Source organism: Xenopus tropicalis, chromosome 8, assembly GCF_000004195.4.
Source record: "Xenopus tropicalis strain Nigerian chromosome 8, UCB_Xtro_10.0, whole genome shotgun sequence".
NCBI classification, from domain to species: domain Eukaryota; kingdom Metazoa; phylum Chordata; class Amphibia; order Anura; family Pipidae; genus Xenopus; species Xenopus tropicalis.
Window position 1 is genome coordinate 90560213 of NC_030684.2, and position 16295 is coordinate 90576507.

At 36.7% G+C, this 16295-nt stretch overlaps 1 protein-coding gene across 2 annotated transcripts in view; it reads right to left on the reverse strand.

Moving 5' to 3' along the window:
* Positions 1 to 3166: 3166 nt before the first annotated feature.
* setd3 (SET domain containing 3) overlaps positions 3167 to 16295 on the reverse strand; it is a 51627-nt gene continuing 38498 nt past the window's right edge. Inside the window, exons 8-14 of one of the 2 annotated variants that reach the window (XM_012968426.3) lie at positions 14830 to 14888; positions 14209 to 14323; positions 11944 to 12018; positions 8136 to 8302; positions 6303 to 6388; positions 5362 to 5522; positions 3167 to 4514 (exon numbers count right to left, since the gene is read on the reverse strand). In XM_012968426.3, the coding sequence (XP_012823880.1) occupies positions 4104 to 4514; positions 5362 to 5522; positions 6303 to 6388; positions 8136 to 8302; positions 11944 to 12018; positions 14209 to 14323; positions 14830 to 14888 (1074 nt within the window). In that variant the 3' untranslated portion in view covers positions 3167 to 4103. 2 annotated transcript variants of the gene reach the window in all.

Consider the following 16295-nt stretch of genomic DNA (forward strand, 5'->3'; position numbering starts at 1 on the left):
TGCAGATTAACAGATAATGAATTCACAGCTCCCTGTTTAGATAAACACTGGGGTAAACACTTCTTAGGGCACAAGGGTTCTAGGTTTAGAATTTTTTTTTTCCAATTGTCTGTGTTGTTTTAATAGGGGAAGGCATGTAACTGTTGGGAAAGAACATCAACATTCTCTCTGTTGGTAGTACTTTAACCGTATTTTTTTTTTTTAAAAAAAGTATTAACAAAAGACACAAGAACAAAAATATTCTGTGAAGCAAAGTTATTAAAATGTTTCATTGAATAAATAAGATGAAATATGGATCATCATTGAGTGTGAAATTCTCTTACAATATAGCAATTAATGGCATTATGCATTGTGTCTTTGGTGAGTCAAAGCAGTGAATTACTGTACCATCTCCTCTCCCTTTGGAAAGTCAACTTTTTGGCAGTAAAGAACTGTAGAGGCTGCAGGCTCTGTCTACTGGAGAAAAGCAGACTTCCAGCTAAAAAGGGTTAAGAGTTACAAAAGCTGTATCGCTAAAATCACACATTTTTGGAAGAAAAAAATGATTAGAAAGCTGAAACATGCCTCCCAAAACAAATACACAGAGCACATATTTTGCACATAAAGCAGATGTGACAATGCTCTCAAAAACAACTTGTAATAAGCAGAAACATAGGTTTTTTAAAGATGCAGTCATAGTCCATCCCATCCCTCAGATTGTGTTATTATAATGTACATTTTTGCATTTCTTTACATGCCTTTGCTGGCATACTTGAAACTACAGCAAACCTATGGGACTACCTGTCTCAGTGACTCTCTTATTATTTTAAATAGATAGATACAAATACAAAATCTTATATAAAATATACACATTTATAATGAGCTCCAAAAGATACTTTTCAAACAATTAAATAAAACATTGGTATTCCATATTTTGGAAATAGGGATATTAGGAATTTTATTCATGGCAGGCTCTAGACAAATGCATTTAATATCATCATCCTTTATCCATGTAGTGCTGACTAAGCAGCTAATAACTTCATTCACATAAGTCCATGCCCTAGCACAGCTTACAATCTAAGGTTGCTGCCACATTCATGCGACATGCATGGGCAAATTTTATATTCTATTAACCTGCCTGTATGGTTTTGGAGTGGGGGAGAAAGCATAGTATAGGTACAATAATATTGCTATTGAACAGAGTCTAAACAAAGAATTAGCAGATTGTTGCAGTATTCATGTTACGCATTACTTTGGCTTAAGGCATTTACACATACATTCTATTCAAGCAGCAAAATAAATGCCAGAAATAAAAATTTGATATTTAATCCCCGTGGATACTTGTTTAGACCAATGAAAAAAAACACATATGAACTGCTACTAGAACTAAGTTCATAAATCTGCCTTTTTTTTTTTTTTAACTACCTATTAACTGTATATTAAATTGTACAGTTCCTAGCTGATTTAAAGGCTCATTTACTAACAGATGAGCAATTTTACAAGTGCAGCTACCAAGAGCAACTAAGCTACAAATAGCTTTAAACAGTCTAGTACAAGTTAGAAAATAAAAAAACATCTGAATCTGGTTGGGAAACAGGACTGGTTCAATTTAGCATGTATGTTTGTAAATAAGTCCCATAGTAGAATTACTGTGCCATAAGATTTTAGACAGTATTTGTAATTATAGAGTTCAGCATACTCTGTATAAGTGGTGCTAAGAGAAAATGTTCATGCCCTGATAGGCTTACAGTCTTATTTTGGAATAACAGAAAAGGAAAGAAAGTGATTTAGCCACAGTTGAAAGGCCAATTTCCTTGTTTTTACTATTTTATCATTAAGTTACAGCTTTGCCTCAGTGCTGCAGGTACACATCACTGTCATAAACACAACAGTACATAAGAATAACAGCAATATCTTTGTGGATCAATATGTCAAGCTTCCAAGTGTTTATGGTGAAGCTCACTTGGGCTGAGTTGGCTCCTTAATCCCAATACATGACTGATAATTTACGCTTTTCTGTGTTTCTCCAAAAGATCTTGTTTTTATCTCAAAAGCATTGTGGTCCAGTTGTTCTGGTGGCAGTGTATAGAACTGAGATAGCTGGAGACACCTATAACCCTAAGTGTGATTTCAGTACTGAAGTTTCAAATTAGTAAGACTTACGTTCTGGTGATAAGCTTGTATAACCATGAGGAAACAGAATCCCTGATCTAGAATTTTGAGAACATGTATGCACACACACCTGGCCGAGCAATACAGTGTTCCACAAGGATGGTTTCTAAATTATAATATCAAGAACCAAGTACAGAAGAATAATTGTGTTTGAATCACTGCAGTCTTCCATGTGGACCATGCAGCCACTATTGGGTGGAAGAACCACTAACAGCACAGCAAGGCAGGTTTTTGTCTCAAGGCATTGCCAGGTCCATACTCTGCGCTGCCATATTTTACTATAAGCAAGCAAATTTGGAGATGTGAACTGGGCTGAAGCAGGGCACAGAGGCTGGCAGTGATTTAGTGCTGTCAGAGGCAATATGGGTCTTCAGACTCTAGTGAGCCATTAGGTGATCTTTAACTTCTGACTTCTCACACAGGCCTGCAACTGTCCAGGAGGTGAAAGTAAGCAAACAAAAGCAACATTTTCATCTGCCCTTTTGCACTTACAGTCATCTTACAGTGGCATTAAAAACGGTCTGCAATGTGAGTCCATTGTATGCTCAGTCTACTGAAATGTGTTGATTTAATATGTGCATTGCCCAATTACATACCTTTTAACCAACTGTTTTTCTACAGACTGAAACAATGCTATTTTTGCTATTAAAAAATATAATTTTCAAAACTGACAGTTTTAAGACTACTTGAGGTTCTCCTTCATCTGCTCTTTTTCATAATTTCTACTCTTATAATTATCAAGACCCCTGTTATTACAATGCCTAGAATTCACATAACCGCATTTTCCATAAAAGAAGAAAAGGGCTTGCTTTTTTCCCAATACAAAATAAGGAAAACAACACACAACACTATGTTGTAATGGCTTTCCTCTAAATTTGTGCCACCCAAGTGCCAACAAAGTCTATTGCAAAAAAAAACAAATCACAAGTGTGTAGCAGGAGCAAAAGCAGCAGGTCACTACCTCAGTAAAATACACCTAAGTAAAGATGGGTCAATAAAATTCCAAACGGCACAATTCATTCAGCTCACTTTTAATGATGATTTCAGTGAATAGTAGAAACGTGAACAGTAGAGAAGTGACTGTGCAAATACCTTTAGATTTGGAAGAGATGCTGCAGTGGTCTGCTAGTCCCTCCTGGACTGAATTGGCTAAAGCTTTTATGTGGACCCGTATGCCTCCGAACTCCCAGTGCCTGAAAGTGCCTACCAATACTTTTAAAAAATGGATATGTCAAATTTGCTTATGTACATAAACACCTGTTCTACTGCAAAATATACCTTTATTTCTTAAGACCAGGGGAAAATAAAAAATAATGCACATTATTTCAGTGCCTTGGATAAACTAAAATAAGCATGCTCAGTCCTTTTGCCAAACTTTGCAGGAGGTACCAGTCAAATAAATACTTAAAATGCTTGCCTATCATATGTGCAGGTTTTTGCCTGATGTAAACCTTTTAGAGCTGGAGATCTCTTCAAGGCAAGGATTTTACAATACCCTTAACAAAGAGATTCAAACTTTATGAATACCAATAACATTAAAAAATGCAGGCCCTACTACCTATAGATATTATTTAAACCTGAAGACATACTGGCCATGAACCTCTTTTTCCAATTAGGCTGCTTAAATTACACGCTAGATCAGTTTCACTGGTGAGAGTTTTTCACACATTGGAGGAAAAAAAATAAATGTACACAAGTCTAAAGATCACTCTAGGTTGTTCACTCCTTAAAGCAGGACAAGAGATTTAATAGAGCTCCATCTGTGTGTGGGTGTTTCTTCTGAAAAGAAACCCTACACTGAGGGTGAAAAAACAAATATGAAAGCAGCAATGCTTATCTGCAGAAACAGGAACTCACACCAATGCAAAGCAGTGTTTCACAAACTTTCGCCGGTTTTAATTTGAATAAACAGTCAATCTTTTTCACAACTGTACTTTTGCCTTTTTGATGGTTTATGAACAAAAGTCTTTGGCATTTCCTGTTTCTTGTTGATTATCTTCTGCAAGGAAACTGTCGTTTTCAGATTTGGTCCCATTGGGAAGCAAATCTTTGTCATTAAGAAATCCATTTTCTGTTATCTCTGAGATTGTGATGGCTTCTTGGAGTTTTACCTCTTCATCATCAAGGCTCTTCAGAACGACAGGAAGTTTGGAGTCTGCTACACTGTTCTCTACAAAAGCAATGTTGCTTGCCTCATATTTTGGCAGTGGAGTGCCTTCTTCAGAATTTTTGCTATACAGCTTGCGGTTATCACTAGCACTTTTTAATGCCTTTTCCAAGATCTCCTTCTCCACCCGCCGCAGCTTAATTGCCATTGCCGAATGAAAAGTCATGTCTGGTTGCTCCAGAACCTTATTATCATCCTGAAAAGAAGGAAAACAATTTCAATTTTCAGAGTGAAAATGTGCTAGATTAATATATTCCTGAAAGGAAAAGTACAGATACTAAAGACGTTGTCTACATACAAACATTTAATTGTAATATACTGGTATTTTATAATTACTATGTTTATTTATCTTACCCTGAAAGTAGAGCTAATTTTTTTACTTATCATGTACAACAGTCCTTTAATATTACAATTTTACATTTCCTGACAGTAAGAAAAGTTTTTAACAAATTGACACCAAAGCAGATAGATGTGATTTTTCAGAACACAGTTCTGCTCTATGAAGTCATAGGGGCAAATTTACTAAAGTTTGAATATTCTTATCTAACTCTACTAACCTTGATTTGTTAGGCGTATTTTCACACACATTTGCTGTAAATTCTGTGAAAATTCATTAGTGTATTATCCCCATACAATTGTAGAAGTAAAAATCCTCTAGAGAATTTATGTCATAAAATATGCAAAAATGGCTGCTCTTTATAAAGGTAGTTTGCTGGCCTGAACTTAAAGAAATTTCTCTTGGTGAAAAATAATTCTTGTGCTCTCGGTAAACTGGTGAGCATTCACTGGAGAGACTTCACTTGGAGAAAAGACAATAAAACAGTATTCTGGGCTCATGCATTAATCAGCAAAAAGGGAGCACCGGTCCAGAGTCCAAGATTTGGGACACCTTAGAAACTGCCCCACCCTCCAGTGATTATCTGGAGGGTGGTTGCATATTCAAACATCTTATCTAAGAGACTTTATTATCTGAAAAGATTTCCTTATTGTATATATAACAGAGCTGCTATTTTTGACAAGATTTCCATAGGAAGGTTAGTTACCTCAACAGTAGTTTTATAGGTTTTTAGGAGAAGAGAAGCTCTAGCTTCGAGGAATGTCCAAAGTTTAATCTCATTCTCCCAGCTCACAGGAAATTCAGAATTTCCAAGGGTGAAGATTTTGTCAATTGCATGATCTCCAATTAGGTGCCCTTTCAGTTCATCTGCAAAGAGACAGCTTTACGTTAGGAGGCAAAGAAAGTGACAAACAAAAAGTCTTCCCCAAATAAGTCTAGAATGCCTGTTGAAATTCCAAGAGCAAACTAACAAATGGCCATTGCCTCTTTTCAAAATAACATAATCAGACTGTATTTTGTAGACCCTGAGGCCAGACTCAATTGTACTAATAGTCTGGCTCAATCACACATGGCTCCTGATTTAGGATTTTATTTTTACAATGGTGTGTGTTTATTTTCTCATGCATTAATATACACATTAACATTAAGTAATCTGCAGACATTTGGTATTTTAGCAAGGAAATCTATATTAGGTGATGTCTAGGTAAGGAAAACCAAAAGTAGGCGAGGTCTGAGTGAATGAAATGTAAAGAACTTCTACTCTAAGGAGTCTTTGAACAGGATCAGATGATTCCATTAATCCCAAGATTGACCTTCATCCAAATTTGCATTTTTAAATTTAAGAAAAATAATGCAAGAATTGTAAACAAAAAGTGTTGCTTTTTTTTTCGTTTTTTTCATTTGGAACAAACCTGAATTTTACTAAACTCAAATGTTTGCCTTTTTTTTTTTTTTATAAAAAAATTTGACCACATTAAACCAAAAAACCAAAAACTCAAGTGCATCAAATTCATATTCTTCTCTTCATATTCAATAGGTTGAATTGGGAAAAAAAAGTTGCCTTGTACACCTCCCACTGACATGACTACAAGAACTTGCAAGATAAAAATGTTACCTCTAGACCTAAATATCATTCTTTATAATTACCCTCATTCATGCAAAAGACTCGAAGAAAAGCCAGCAGTTGGGCTGAAATAGGTGGCTCTGTCACATGCAATGCAAAAACACTGGATCTGTAAAGAAAAAAATAGAGTTGTTAAAAAAAGGCAGCCCAAAAATCACTATTTCAAAAAATATGAATTTGAGATCAGAGTTGAGTTTATTAAAGAAACAATTCAGTGTAAAAATTAAACTGGGTAAATACATAGGCTGTCTAAAATTAAAATTGTTTGTAATATAGTTTAGTAGCCAAAAATGTAATCTATAAAAGCTGGAGTAAATGGATGTCTAATAATAGCCAGAACACTACTTTCTGCTTTACAGCAATCTAAGCGGTTAGCAGTCAGTAACTAATCAATCAGTGACTTGAGGGGAGCCATATGGGACATCACAGTTTGCTTTTGAATCTGAACTGTGCGCTCAGGATCAAAAGCAAACTAAGTAAATAGTTATGTCCTATGTAGCCCCCCTCGAGTTGCTGACTAACTAATAGGTTAGAGAGCTGGAAGGAGGAAGTTCTGGCTATTATGTTTGGCATCTGCCCACTACAGCCTTTATAGATTACATTTTTGGCTAACCATATTAGAAACATTTTTTTTATTTTTCACAGCATATATACCCAGTTTTATTTTTAGACTGAACTTTTCCTTTAAGAGATTTTGACTTAATGCAATGACAGAATAAGAGAGTGGAAAACATCATCATTCAAACTGCCTCAGGCCTCCTGTCGCTGCTTGTAATGTTAATGAATGAAAAGCACCTTGTCTGATGCTTCCAAAATACCTTGCTTGAACATCTTTTGCACTTCCCCACTTGTCACTATTACTTGTGTATCTGACCAGGTACTACTGATTCAAATCTTACAAGTAGGGTCAGGTTTATCCTGACTGCCATAGTATTTCTTGCATGGCAGCAGTCAAAATGCCTGTTTTACATTATATACTTACAGTTATCTCACCAGGTCAAAATTCACTAAAAGCTTACAGTCTTGTACAATATGTATAGTGGTAAAAAAGTTCAAGTTGTGACTAATAGTCTGCCACCTAAATAGGGTATGGCAACCCCTATTGCAGGAGTTCCCAATAGGTCCAGTGTAAGGCAAAGTAAACATATTCACATTTTCCTCTGCACTGTTCAAGTGAATGTATACATTTTTTAAAAAAAATGTTTAAGAACGTTCTAGGGACTCTGCTAATACCACTTTGTATGGATAGCCAGTCACTTCTATAATTTTATCACCATGGACGGACAGTTTGGTAATCTTGAACTGTATTTGCAATTTATCTGTCTGAACACAAAATCCAGTCTTCTGATGCCACAATATTTGTGCCAACATACTTAGCAACCCTGTACAATAGTATAGGGTATACAAGGGAGATTGGGAGTATTACGACTCAGTGGATTGACTAGAACTATGTATGAAATATGCATGGTTTTGCCTGCTCTACAGATCAAGAAGCATAAATTCTATTACTTGGGAATTTATGGTACAAACCTTGTCTGATCGCTTGTAAGCAATTAACAATGTCTGTAATATAACTTATTCCCATTGTCACATAGTTTCATAAGGTAATAGAATGATGAACTCTTTGGCACGCACTTTCTATTATATGAAGTTTTATGTGACTAAACATTAATGATTGAGACATATGGATTATTTTTATAGCGTTCTGAAGTACTATCAATTATAAGAATTTTTGGAAAATGCTTGTGAGACCTTTTGTGTGTGTGTGTGTGTGCTGTAATTGTTAAAAGGTTGTTGCAACAAGCGGACACAAAAAGCTGGCACGTTTAATTAAAACAGCAGTGTATGTGACTTACGTGGGGATGCCAGCACGAGCTAGGACTTCGGCCTTCATGGCATACAGCCTGTCGCTCTTACTTACACCCAGCTTTATTTTCACTCGATCATGCAAGTTATTTTCAAAGAAGAAGCCATTGTGGATAACAAATTCAGCATTGGAACGCGTTCCATAAAAAATGTAAATCTAAAACGGGGGTATTAAGAAGAAATAAACAAACACCACCAAAAAGGTCTAAAGCATGTTCTCTGGAAAGAGATTAAAACTTCCTACAGTTCTGTTTATCCAACTGTGGCAGCAAAATAACAATTATCTGCCTCCCACCCCATAAAATTATACTGTAATTTATGCATTAATGGTCTTTCCCTTTTTGGTCCATAGATGGCTATTTGTACATCTGACTGCAAAACAGCCTGCTCTGAAAAATCTGCACCTCAGAAAGTTGCATACAATTTAACTCTAAGGCTGATGCCACACGTGGCGTTTTTACGCTGCGTTTTTTCTCAGCCTAAAAACGCCACACAAGCCACACATGGCGTTTTTCAGCCTAGAACTGGTGACGTAAGCAAATCCCGTTGCCATGGTGCTAATAGTGTGAAATAGCAAAAAACGCTGCGTATTTCTGCTAGGTCTGGCAGCTGCCTTTGCGTATGCATAGGAATAGCTCGCTTTGCAAGTACTGGCGTATTTCAGCCTACGCTTGAAAAATCCGTGCTAAGGCGTTTTCTAGCGTATTTACGCTTTGTGTGGTTTGCTTCGCGTCTTTTCAAGTTATTTCTATGGATGATGATATCAGGCGTTTTTCAGCCGCCGAGAGAATTAGAAAATACGCAGCGTAAAAACGCCACGTGTGGCATCAGCCTAACAGCGGTGCTTAAAAGTCTGTGAAACCTTTTCTGCAAGAAGATAATAAGAACTTAATTGATTAAATGAGTCAGAAGCACACATTAAGGAACATGATCCAATGTTACACACACACACACACACACACACAATTATATATATATATATATATATATATATATATATATATATATATATATTATATATATATTATATATATATATATATTATATATATATATATATGCATGGTGAAAGTATGTGAACCCTTTCCTAATACATTAACAATTAAACCCCCATATGTAATCAAAGGCACTAAGTTTGCCCAGAAGCTGTAAGCCACATCAACCAATAAAATGTTTTCTTTTAAACAGGTGACCAGTAAAATCTACCTGCTGATTGGCTGCTACGGGTTACTGCTCTTGGGCAATCTTAGTGCCTTTTATTATTTTACATTAGTAAAAACACATTATTAGGTGCAATCCTAATGGTAATTGTTTTTGATCACTTTACATAAACTAAACATTATTAAAAGCAGAAAATATTTTCCCTTTTAAAAAGAAAGTCAGTCTGCAGAACTGTTTGGTCACCCCTCCAAGCCAGGATACCTGTGTGTATATCCACACCCTGCACAGTTGAATGTACATACAGTCATGGCCCAAATTGTTGGCACCCCAGATTTTTTTTTTTAGAAAAGTATTGCAGTAACATGTTTTGCTATACACATGTTTATTCCCTTTGTGTGGAACAAAACAAAAAAAAAAGGGAGTTAAAAAAAGCAAATTGGACCTAATGTCACACAAAACTCCAAAAATGGGCTGGACCAAATTATTGGCACCCTTTCAAAATTGTGGATAAATAAGATTGTTTCAAACACATGATGCTCCTTTAAACTCACCTGGGGCAAGTAACAGGTGTGGGCAATATAAAAATCACACCTGAAAGCAGATAAAAAGGAGAGAAGTTCACTTAGTCTTTGCATTGTGTGTCTGTGTGTGCCACACTAAGCATGGACAACAGAAAGAGGAGAAGAGAATTGGGATCTGAGGACTTGAGAACCAAAATTGTGGAAAAATTTCAACAATCTCAAGGTTACAAGTCCATCTCCAGAGATCTAGATTTGCCTTTGTCCACAGTGCGCAACATTATCAAGAAATTTGCAACCCATGGCACTGTAGCTTATCTTCCTGGGCGTGGACGGAATAGAAAAATTGATGAAAGGCTGCAACACCGGATAGTCTGGATGGTGGATAAGCAGCCCCAAACAAGTTCCAAAGAAACTCAAACTGTCCTGCAGGCGCAGGGAGCATCAGTGTCAGTGCAAACTATCCGTCGACATTTAAATGAAATGAAACGCTATGGCAGGAGACCCAGGAGGACCGCACTGCTGACACAGAAAGATAAAAAAGCAAGATTACAGTTTGCCAAAATGTACTTGAGTAAGCCACAATCCTTCTGGGAAAACGTCTTGTGGACAGATGAGACCAAGATTGAGCTTTTTGGTAAAGTACATCATTACTGTTTACCGAAAACGGAATGAGGCCTACAAAGAAAAGAACACAGTACCTACAGTGAAATATGGTGGAGGTTCAATGATGTTTTGGGGTTGTTTTGCTGCCTCTGGCACTGGGTGCCTTGAATGTGTGCAAAGCATCATGAATTTTGAGGATTACCAAAGGATTTTGGGTCGCACTGTAGAGCCCAGTGTCAGAAAGCTGGGTTTGCGTCCGAGATCTTGGGTCTTTCCAGCAGGACAATGACCCCAAACATACGTCAAAAAGCACCCAGAAATGGATGTCAACAAAGCGCTGGAGAGTTCTGAAGTGGCCAGCAATAAGTCCAGATCTAAATCCCATTGAACGTCTGTGGAGAGATCTTGAAATTGCTGTTGGGAAAAGGCGCATTTCCAATAAGACACACCTGGAGCAGTTTGCAAAGAAAGAGTGGTCCAAAATTCCTCCCTTTTTTGTTCTGTTCCAATACACACACGTGTGAGAATAAACACGAGTATAGCAAAACATGTGTTACTGCAATACTTGATTTTCTGGAAAAAATTCTGGGGTGCCAACAATTTGGGCCATGACTGTATGTAGTATGTGCTTTGAAGGACAGCCATCCCAGTGCTTTTTCAATCCAACACTCAAACATAATTAACTCAGGAAAGTTATGTATCCAAAGGAGATTTGTATTCATTTTTGTTCCTAATAATGGCAAAATGTACCTAAGTACCCACAGTCCTTTTTTTTAGCATAAACAGAATGTTCAGATATAATGGCTGGTATAATTTTCTTTTAAATAAAATTAACAGCATTGATAAAAAGTAATGCTAGGTCAGGAACACGGTGGTGCATCCTGTATATCCTATATATAGACACCTTCAACTATATTAAATATATATATATATATATAACTTTGAGAAAGGCTGGTGTTACAGCCAAAACGTCAGTTCATTGCTTAAATAAATATATTTTCTTTGTTCACGTAAGCCCTGAGTGTGTGGATTCCTCGTCAGACTCTATTTGTGATTAACTTTGCTAGGACTGCACCCAGGCATTTCTACATTGATTTTTTAGTGAGTGCCGGCATTTTTTATTCTTATATAAAAATAAAATAGTCCAAGAGGGTGCACATCATTTTCAGCAACAAAACCTGGGTGCTAGTACCAAAAAAAATGCACTGGAACAAGGACAGCACTCCTCTATTTTGAAGAAAATGTAAATGCAAAAATAGAAAGGCTTATTACTTGAGTAATAAACCTTTCTATTTTTACTCAGACTTGTAGACTTTTACTCATTACTAAGACTTGTAGTTTCACAGCACAATGTAATATGAAAGTTTAGCACAAAGTTTAATTACTGGATGGAACATTATATTCTAAGGTTTATTATAATAAAGGGTGATCTATCATCACATCAAACTGCCCTTTAGAAATAAACGCCCATGACAACTATTTTACTTCACAGACTATTTAAAGACTATTCTTACCTGTTCCCCACTCTTGAAGTCCTGCAGTGCTACACACTCACAACGGTCATCTTCTAAATTGTAACCGGTTGTTATCTAACCAAGGAAAGAAGTAATGAATAAAGATTTGAACTCATTAGATCCTATTTTACCTGCAGCAAGTTTGTCTCTTTAGACGCCATAAAACATTAATGAAAATCATTCAATGAGCTGCTCTGTTCCACCTGACGTGACAGGTTTGGAACTGAATATTTTATGAAATCTGGTGGGGATAACAAACACCCAGGACACAGAGCAGCAAAACTGCATCCCCATTCCACACCTGCCTTCTTCATGTTGCTCGAAGTGCATCTCGTTTTTCTAAAGCATCTATAAAAAAGCCGTGCCCGAGAGGCGAAAACCCTAGGTGCAGCCTACACTACAAACTGTTTTATGTGCTTAAAACAAAACAAGGCCACTTAATTAAACATGGTCACATTGGCCATGGCAGTGAAGAAGCTATTTTTTTTATAAAAAAATGTACAGCTTAACTGAAAGGTAAAATCTTTGGAGTTACTATTTTCCAATTCTTTTAGAGAACAGCAAAATTCAAACTACTATAAAACACTCACAATGAAATTCATTTCAGGTCATTCTGATTTTTGTTTTAACCTTTGATTTGGGTTGAGACTGTTTGTGGTCTCTTATATATAGGTTAGCTTGTTAACTACTAAATAACATTAGATGAATCTGAAATTATTATAGCCTCAACCCATTTGGCGTCATATGTAATCCTGATCCCCAAAAGGGCCATCTTTTCCATTTTCACCTATACAGCAGCTTAGTGCATTGATGGCTCAATCAGATTTAGTCAGGAACATTCTACATCTAATACATCTCATACATCTCTACATACAGGTTTTTCGTGAAAATAGTGTTACTTCTATACACAGCATCAACACTGTACATATCACACATAACATTAACCATGCACTTGAAACACAAGAGACCAAGAATGAAAAAAAAAATCTTATTACATTAAAGGTGTGATTCAACTTTAAGTTAACTTATAGTATGTCAAAGAATGGTCAATTCTTAGCAACTTTTCAATTGGTTTTCATTATTTATTTTTTGTAGTTTTTGAACTATACTCTTCGCAGCTTCCAAACAGGGGTCAATGACCCCCGCAGCCAAAAAATGATTGCTTTGTGAAACTACAATTTCATGGCTAGTCTTACTTTTTAGTACTTATTTCCTATTCATATCAGCCATTCATTCAAACCACACCCTGGTTACCAAGGTAATTTTGATCCTAGCAATCAGATAGCTGTTGAAACTTCAAACAGGAGAGCTGCTAAACAAAAAACTGAAATAATAAAACTACAAATAATTAAAATGAAGGCCAAATGCAAATTGTCTCATATTACTCTCTACATCACACTAAAAGTTAACTCAAAGGTGAACAACCTCTTTAAAGATTATGCACCATGTGTTGGAGTATAATGGAGGTTTCTGCCTCACAAAAGCTTTCAGTAGAAGATAGTGGGTAACTTGCAAATAAGAGGGTTAAAAGTGCAGCCATTTACAATAGTTAAGTGATTGCTTATAAGCACCATGACTGTAACAGATGCTGTGCTAGTGCTCCAAGAATACTATCTTGAGTTTAGTTTGGAAGAGAGAGAGAGTTCCATGCAGTGTAAATCAGCAAGAGAATTCCAGAGTTAAGAAGGAACAAAATAATCTGCAGCACTGAATGTGGGTGGTGTGAAGAGGAAAGGAAAAGGAATCAGACCAGAGGAGGCTAGGGGGCAGCACAGTGTGTGTAAATGATACAGACAGTAGTTATAGATGACAGTCACTAGCAGTAGATTAACTATATACAGGCTGCTTGATCCCCACTATGCTACTAATAAGATTCATTGGGGTGCAGAAATCAGGCACTTCAACCTTTAGTAAGGCGTTTCTGGTAAGGCCATTATGTTCTGTATCGTCAGTACAGCAACAATGACAACTGTCACTTAATTATACTGCATCAGTGTTAATATCATGCAAATTATTTTGCCAAAAATTTTGCCTAAAGTTATATTCAGATAACACACAAAAAGAATTATACAAATAACTTGAGACACAAATGATTAAATCTGCTTGCTATGTAAATAACCAGCTTTCGGACACTGAATTTATAACCCACATTAAAGCCAGAGGTAAGGGGCAAGGGAAACAAATTGTAACATTTCAGTAACTTGTTCTGAATCTTAAAATCTGCATACAACAACTGCAGTTGAATGTGAACCATGAAACACTTACCAAGCCATTGGTGTGATTACACATATCCCATAATGGGATCAATGCCAGAGTAACTCTTGATCCATCCTCTGTTGGGATCTGGTTCTGTCTTGTCATGACAGAGGAAACCGCCCACCTGGAATCAGAACAAATGGTCAACCCCAACACTATTTTTTTTTTTTTTTTTTAAAGGACAGAGAAAATGTCTCATTAGAACCATGAAATGACACACTGAATCAAAGAAAAATGGCATTTTAAAAGCTTAAAAAAATTCTTGCTATAATTTAAAATGCAAATTAAGCTATTAATAAACTTCTGAAGTTATTAACTAGCTGTCTTGTGTTTCACTTATAATGTAAAATCATTCCTTTAAAATGCCATTTTCTTTTTAAGTCTGGGTCAAAGATCAGCACCTAAACCATCTTTAAATCTTACTTAATTCCCATATGTATTGGTATCTGTGTGCATGAAAATGCCATAAAGAGCATGCATCCGGCTGATTAGCGTTTCCAAAAGCGTACCAGTATAAGAGAGCAAAAGGGGGCTATAAACCATTACAGTAAGGGGGGGAAATCTGATTGTAAAGCATGCTTCATGCGGTCATATTACTGCAAAAAAAAACCAAAAAAACAAAGGACCAACCTGTAATCATCGAAAGTGAAAGAATCCTTCAAAGGCAGTTTGTTGGCATTAGGATGGGTCTGAGGTTTTGGGGCAAGGAAAAGAGAAAAGGAAGGAAATGGGAAAACAAAAATGAGAAAACAGTCAGTACAATTTCATAATTCAGCTTCCTAACAGATCCTAACAAGAGCCAAATGAAACAGGAGGCGTCCAGCAACGTTACACAGGGATCAACATGCTATTATGTTCTCATACATCACTGTAAAGTTAATTTGTTGTGCCCAGCAGCTGCCATTAATCTGCGTCTTCATATTCTAAGACTGGAACACGCAGACATCACAAATTTAACAATAAAAAGGTGGCCAATCCTAAAAGGAAGCACCTTTCGTTTGAACATGCACAAAAGTAAGCAAGGATTAATTAGACAACTGTCTGGCTAAAGAAATGGTTCTGATTTTTCTCGAGTCATTTATTTATCATTTCACACAAAAATTCAATAAGGTTTGATCTCATTTTTTTTTTTGCTTAGTAAAAGGGACACCCAAATGAAGGTTTCTGTTCTAATTAGAAGTACATTATAGATGCCTACTAGGGATGTGATTTTTCCTGTGCCCCCTCACTTCATTGCTCCTAAGCCTGTGTTCTGCAGGAAATGCGGGGAGACCAGAAAGACTGCACCCTTCCATAAAAATAGTCACTTATAGCAATAAACACAGATATTTTACACAAGTGACAAACTAACAATGGAACAGATCAGATGAAAGCCCCCATTCAGTTGTTAGACTCAGTCAATCTGTTCTCTATGAAGAGTTCCAGGGATTAAGGTCAGCGTCCAGGATAACTCAGCTGCCTGTGCCTTAACCCCAGATCTTTTCCTCTCTCCATCTATGTATAATTTCTTTTATAGCAGCCCAATAAAGGATATTATGAGCTTTGTAGGATGCAGTTACATTCTTGTTATGCTGAGAAATGTAATCAAACACTTCTTACATAGCTTACAATAAAAAGCCCTCAGAATGTGCTGGGAAGCCTCCTAGTGCTGTTAATGAAGTCCTGTGTAGAATGCAGTTTTACTCTCGGTGCATTAGCATCTCAAGTGCAAGGCAATTTATCATCCCTCACTGTAATGTACTCGCTGGCACTGTGTGCAGGACAGTAGGGGATGAGGTAAAAGTGGCTCAAACTATAAATCAATTAGAAAACAAAAGATTGAGCTCAGTGCACAATTTGAGGAAAATTACACACTGCAAGCCTGCCAATTGGGTGGGAGATTGCCAGTGGCTTCTTCTCCACCTTCTCCTGCTTGCTCTTTGTATAACCCTTTCATTTCCATGTCTGCTTAACTACTTGCACAGATCTGCTTACTATGCACCTCCATTGAGCTGGTGAAAGGCGTATATGCAAAAGCCACAACATGCCTCCTGTATGTAACACTTTGTGCTACCAGCACATACTTTGAACTGGAAATACTTACTGTAAAACAGTCT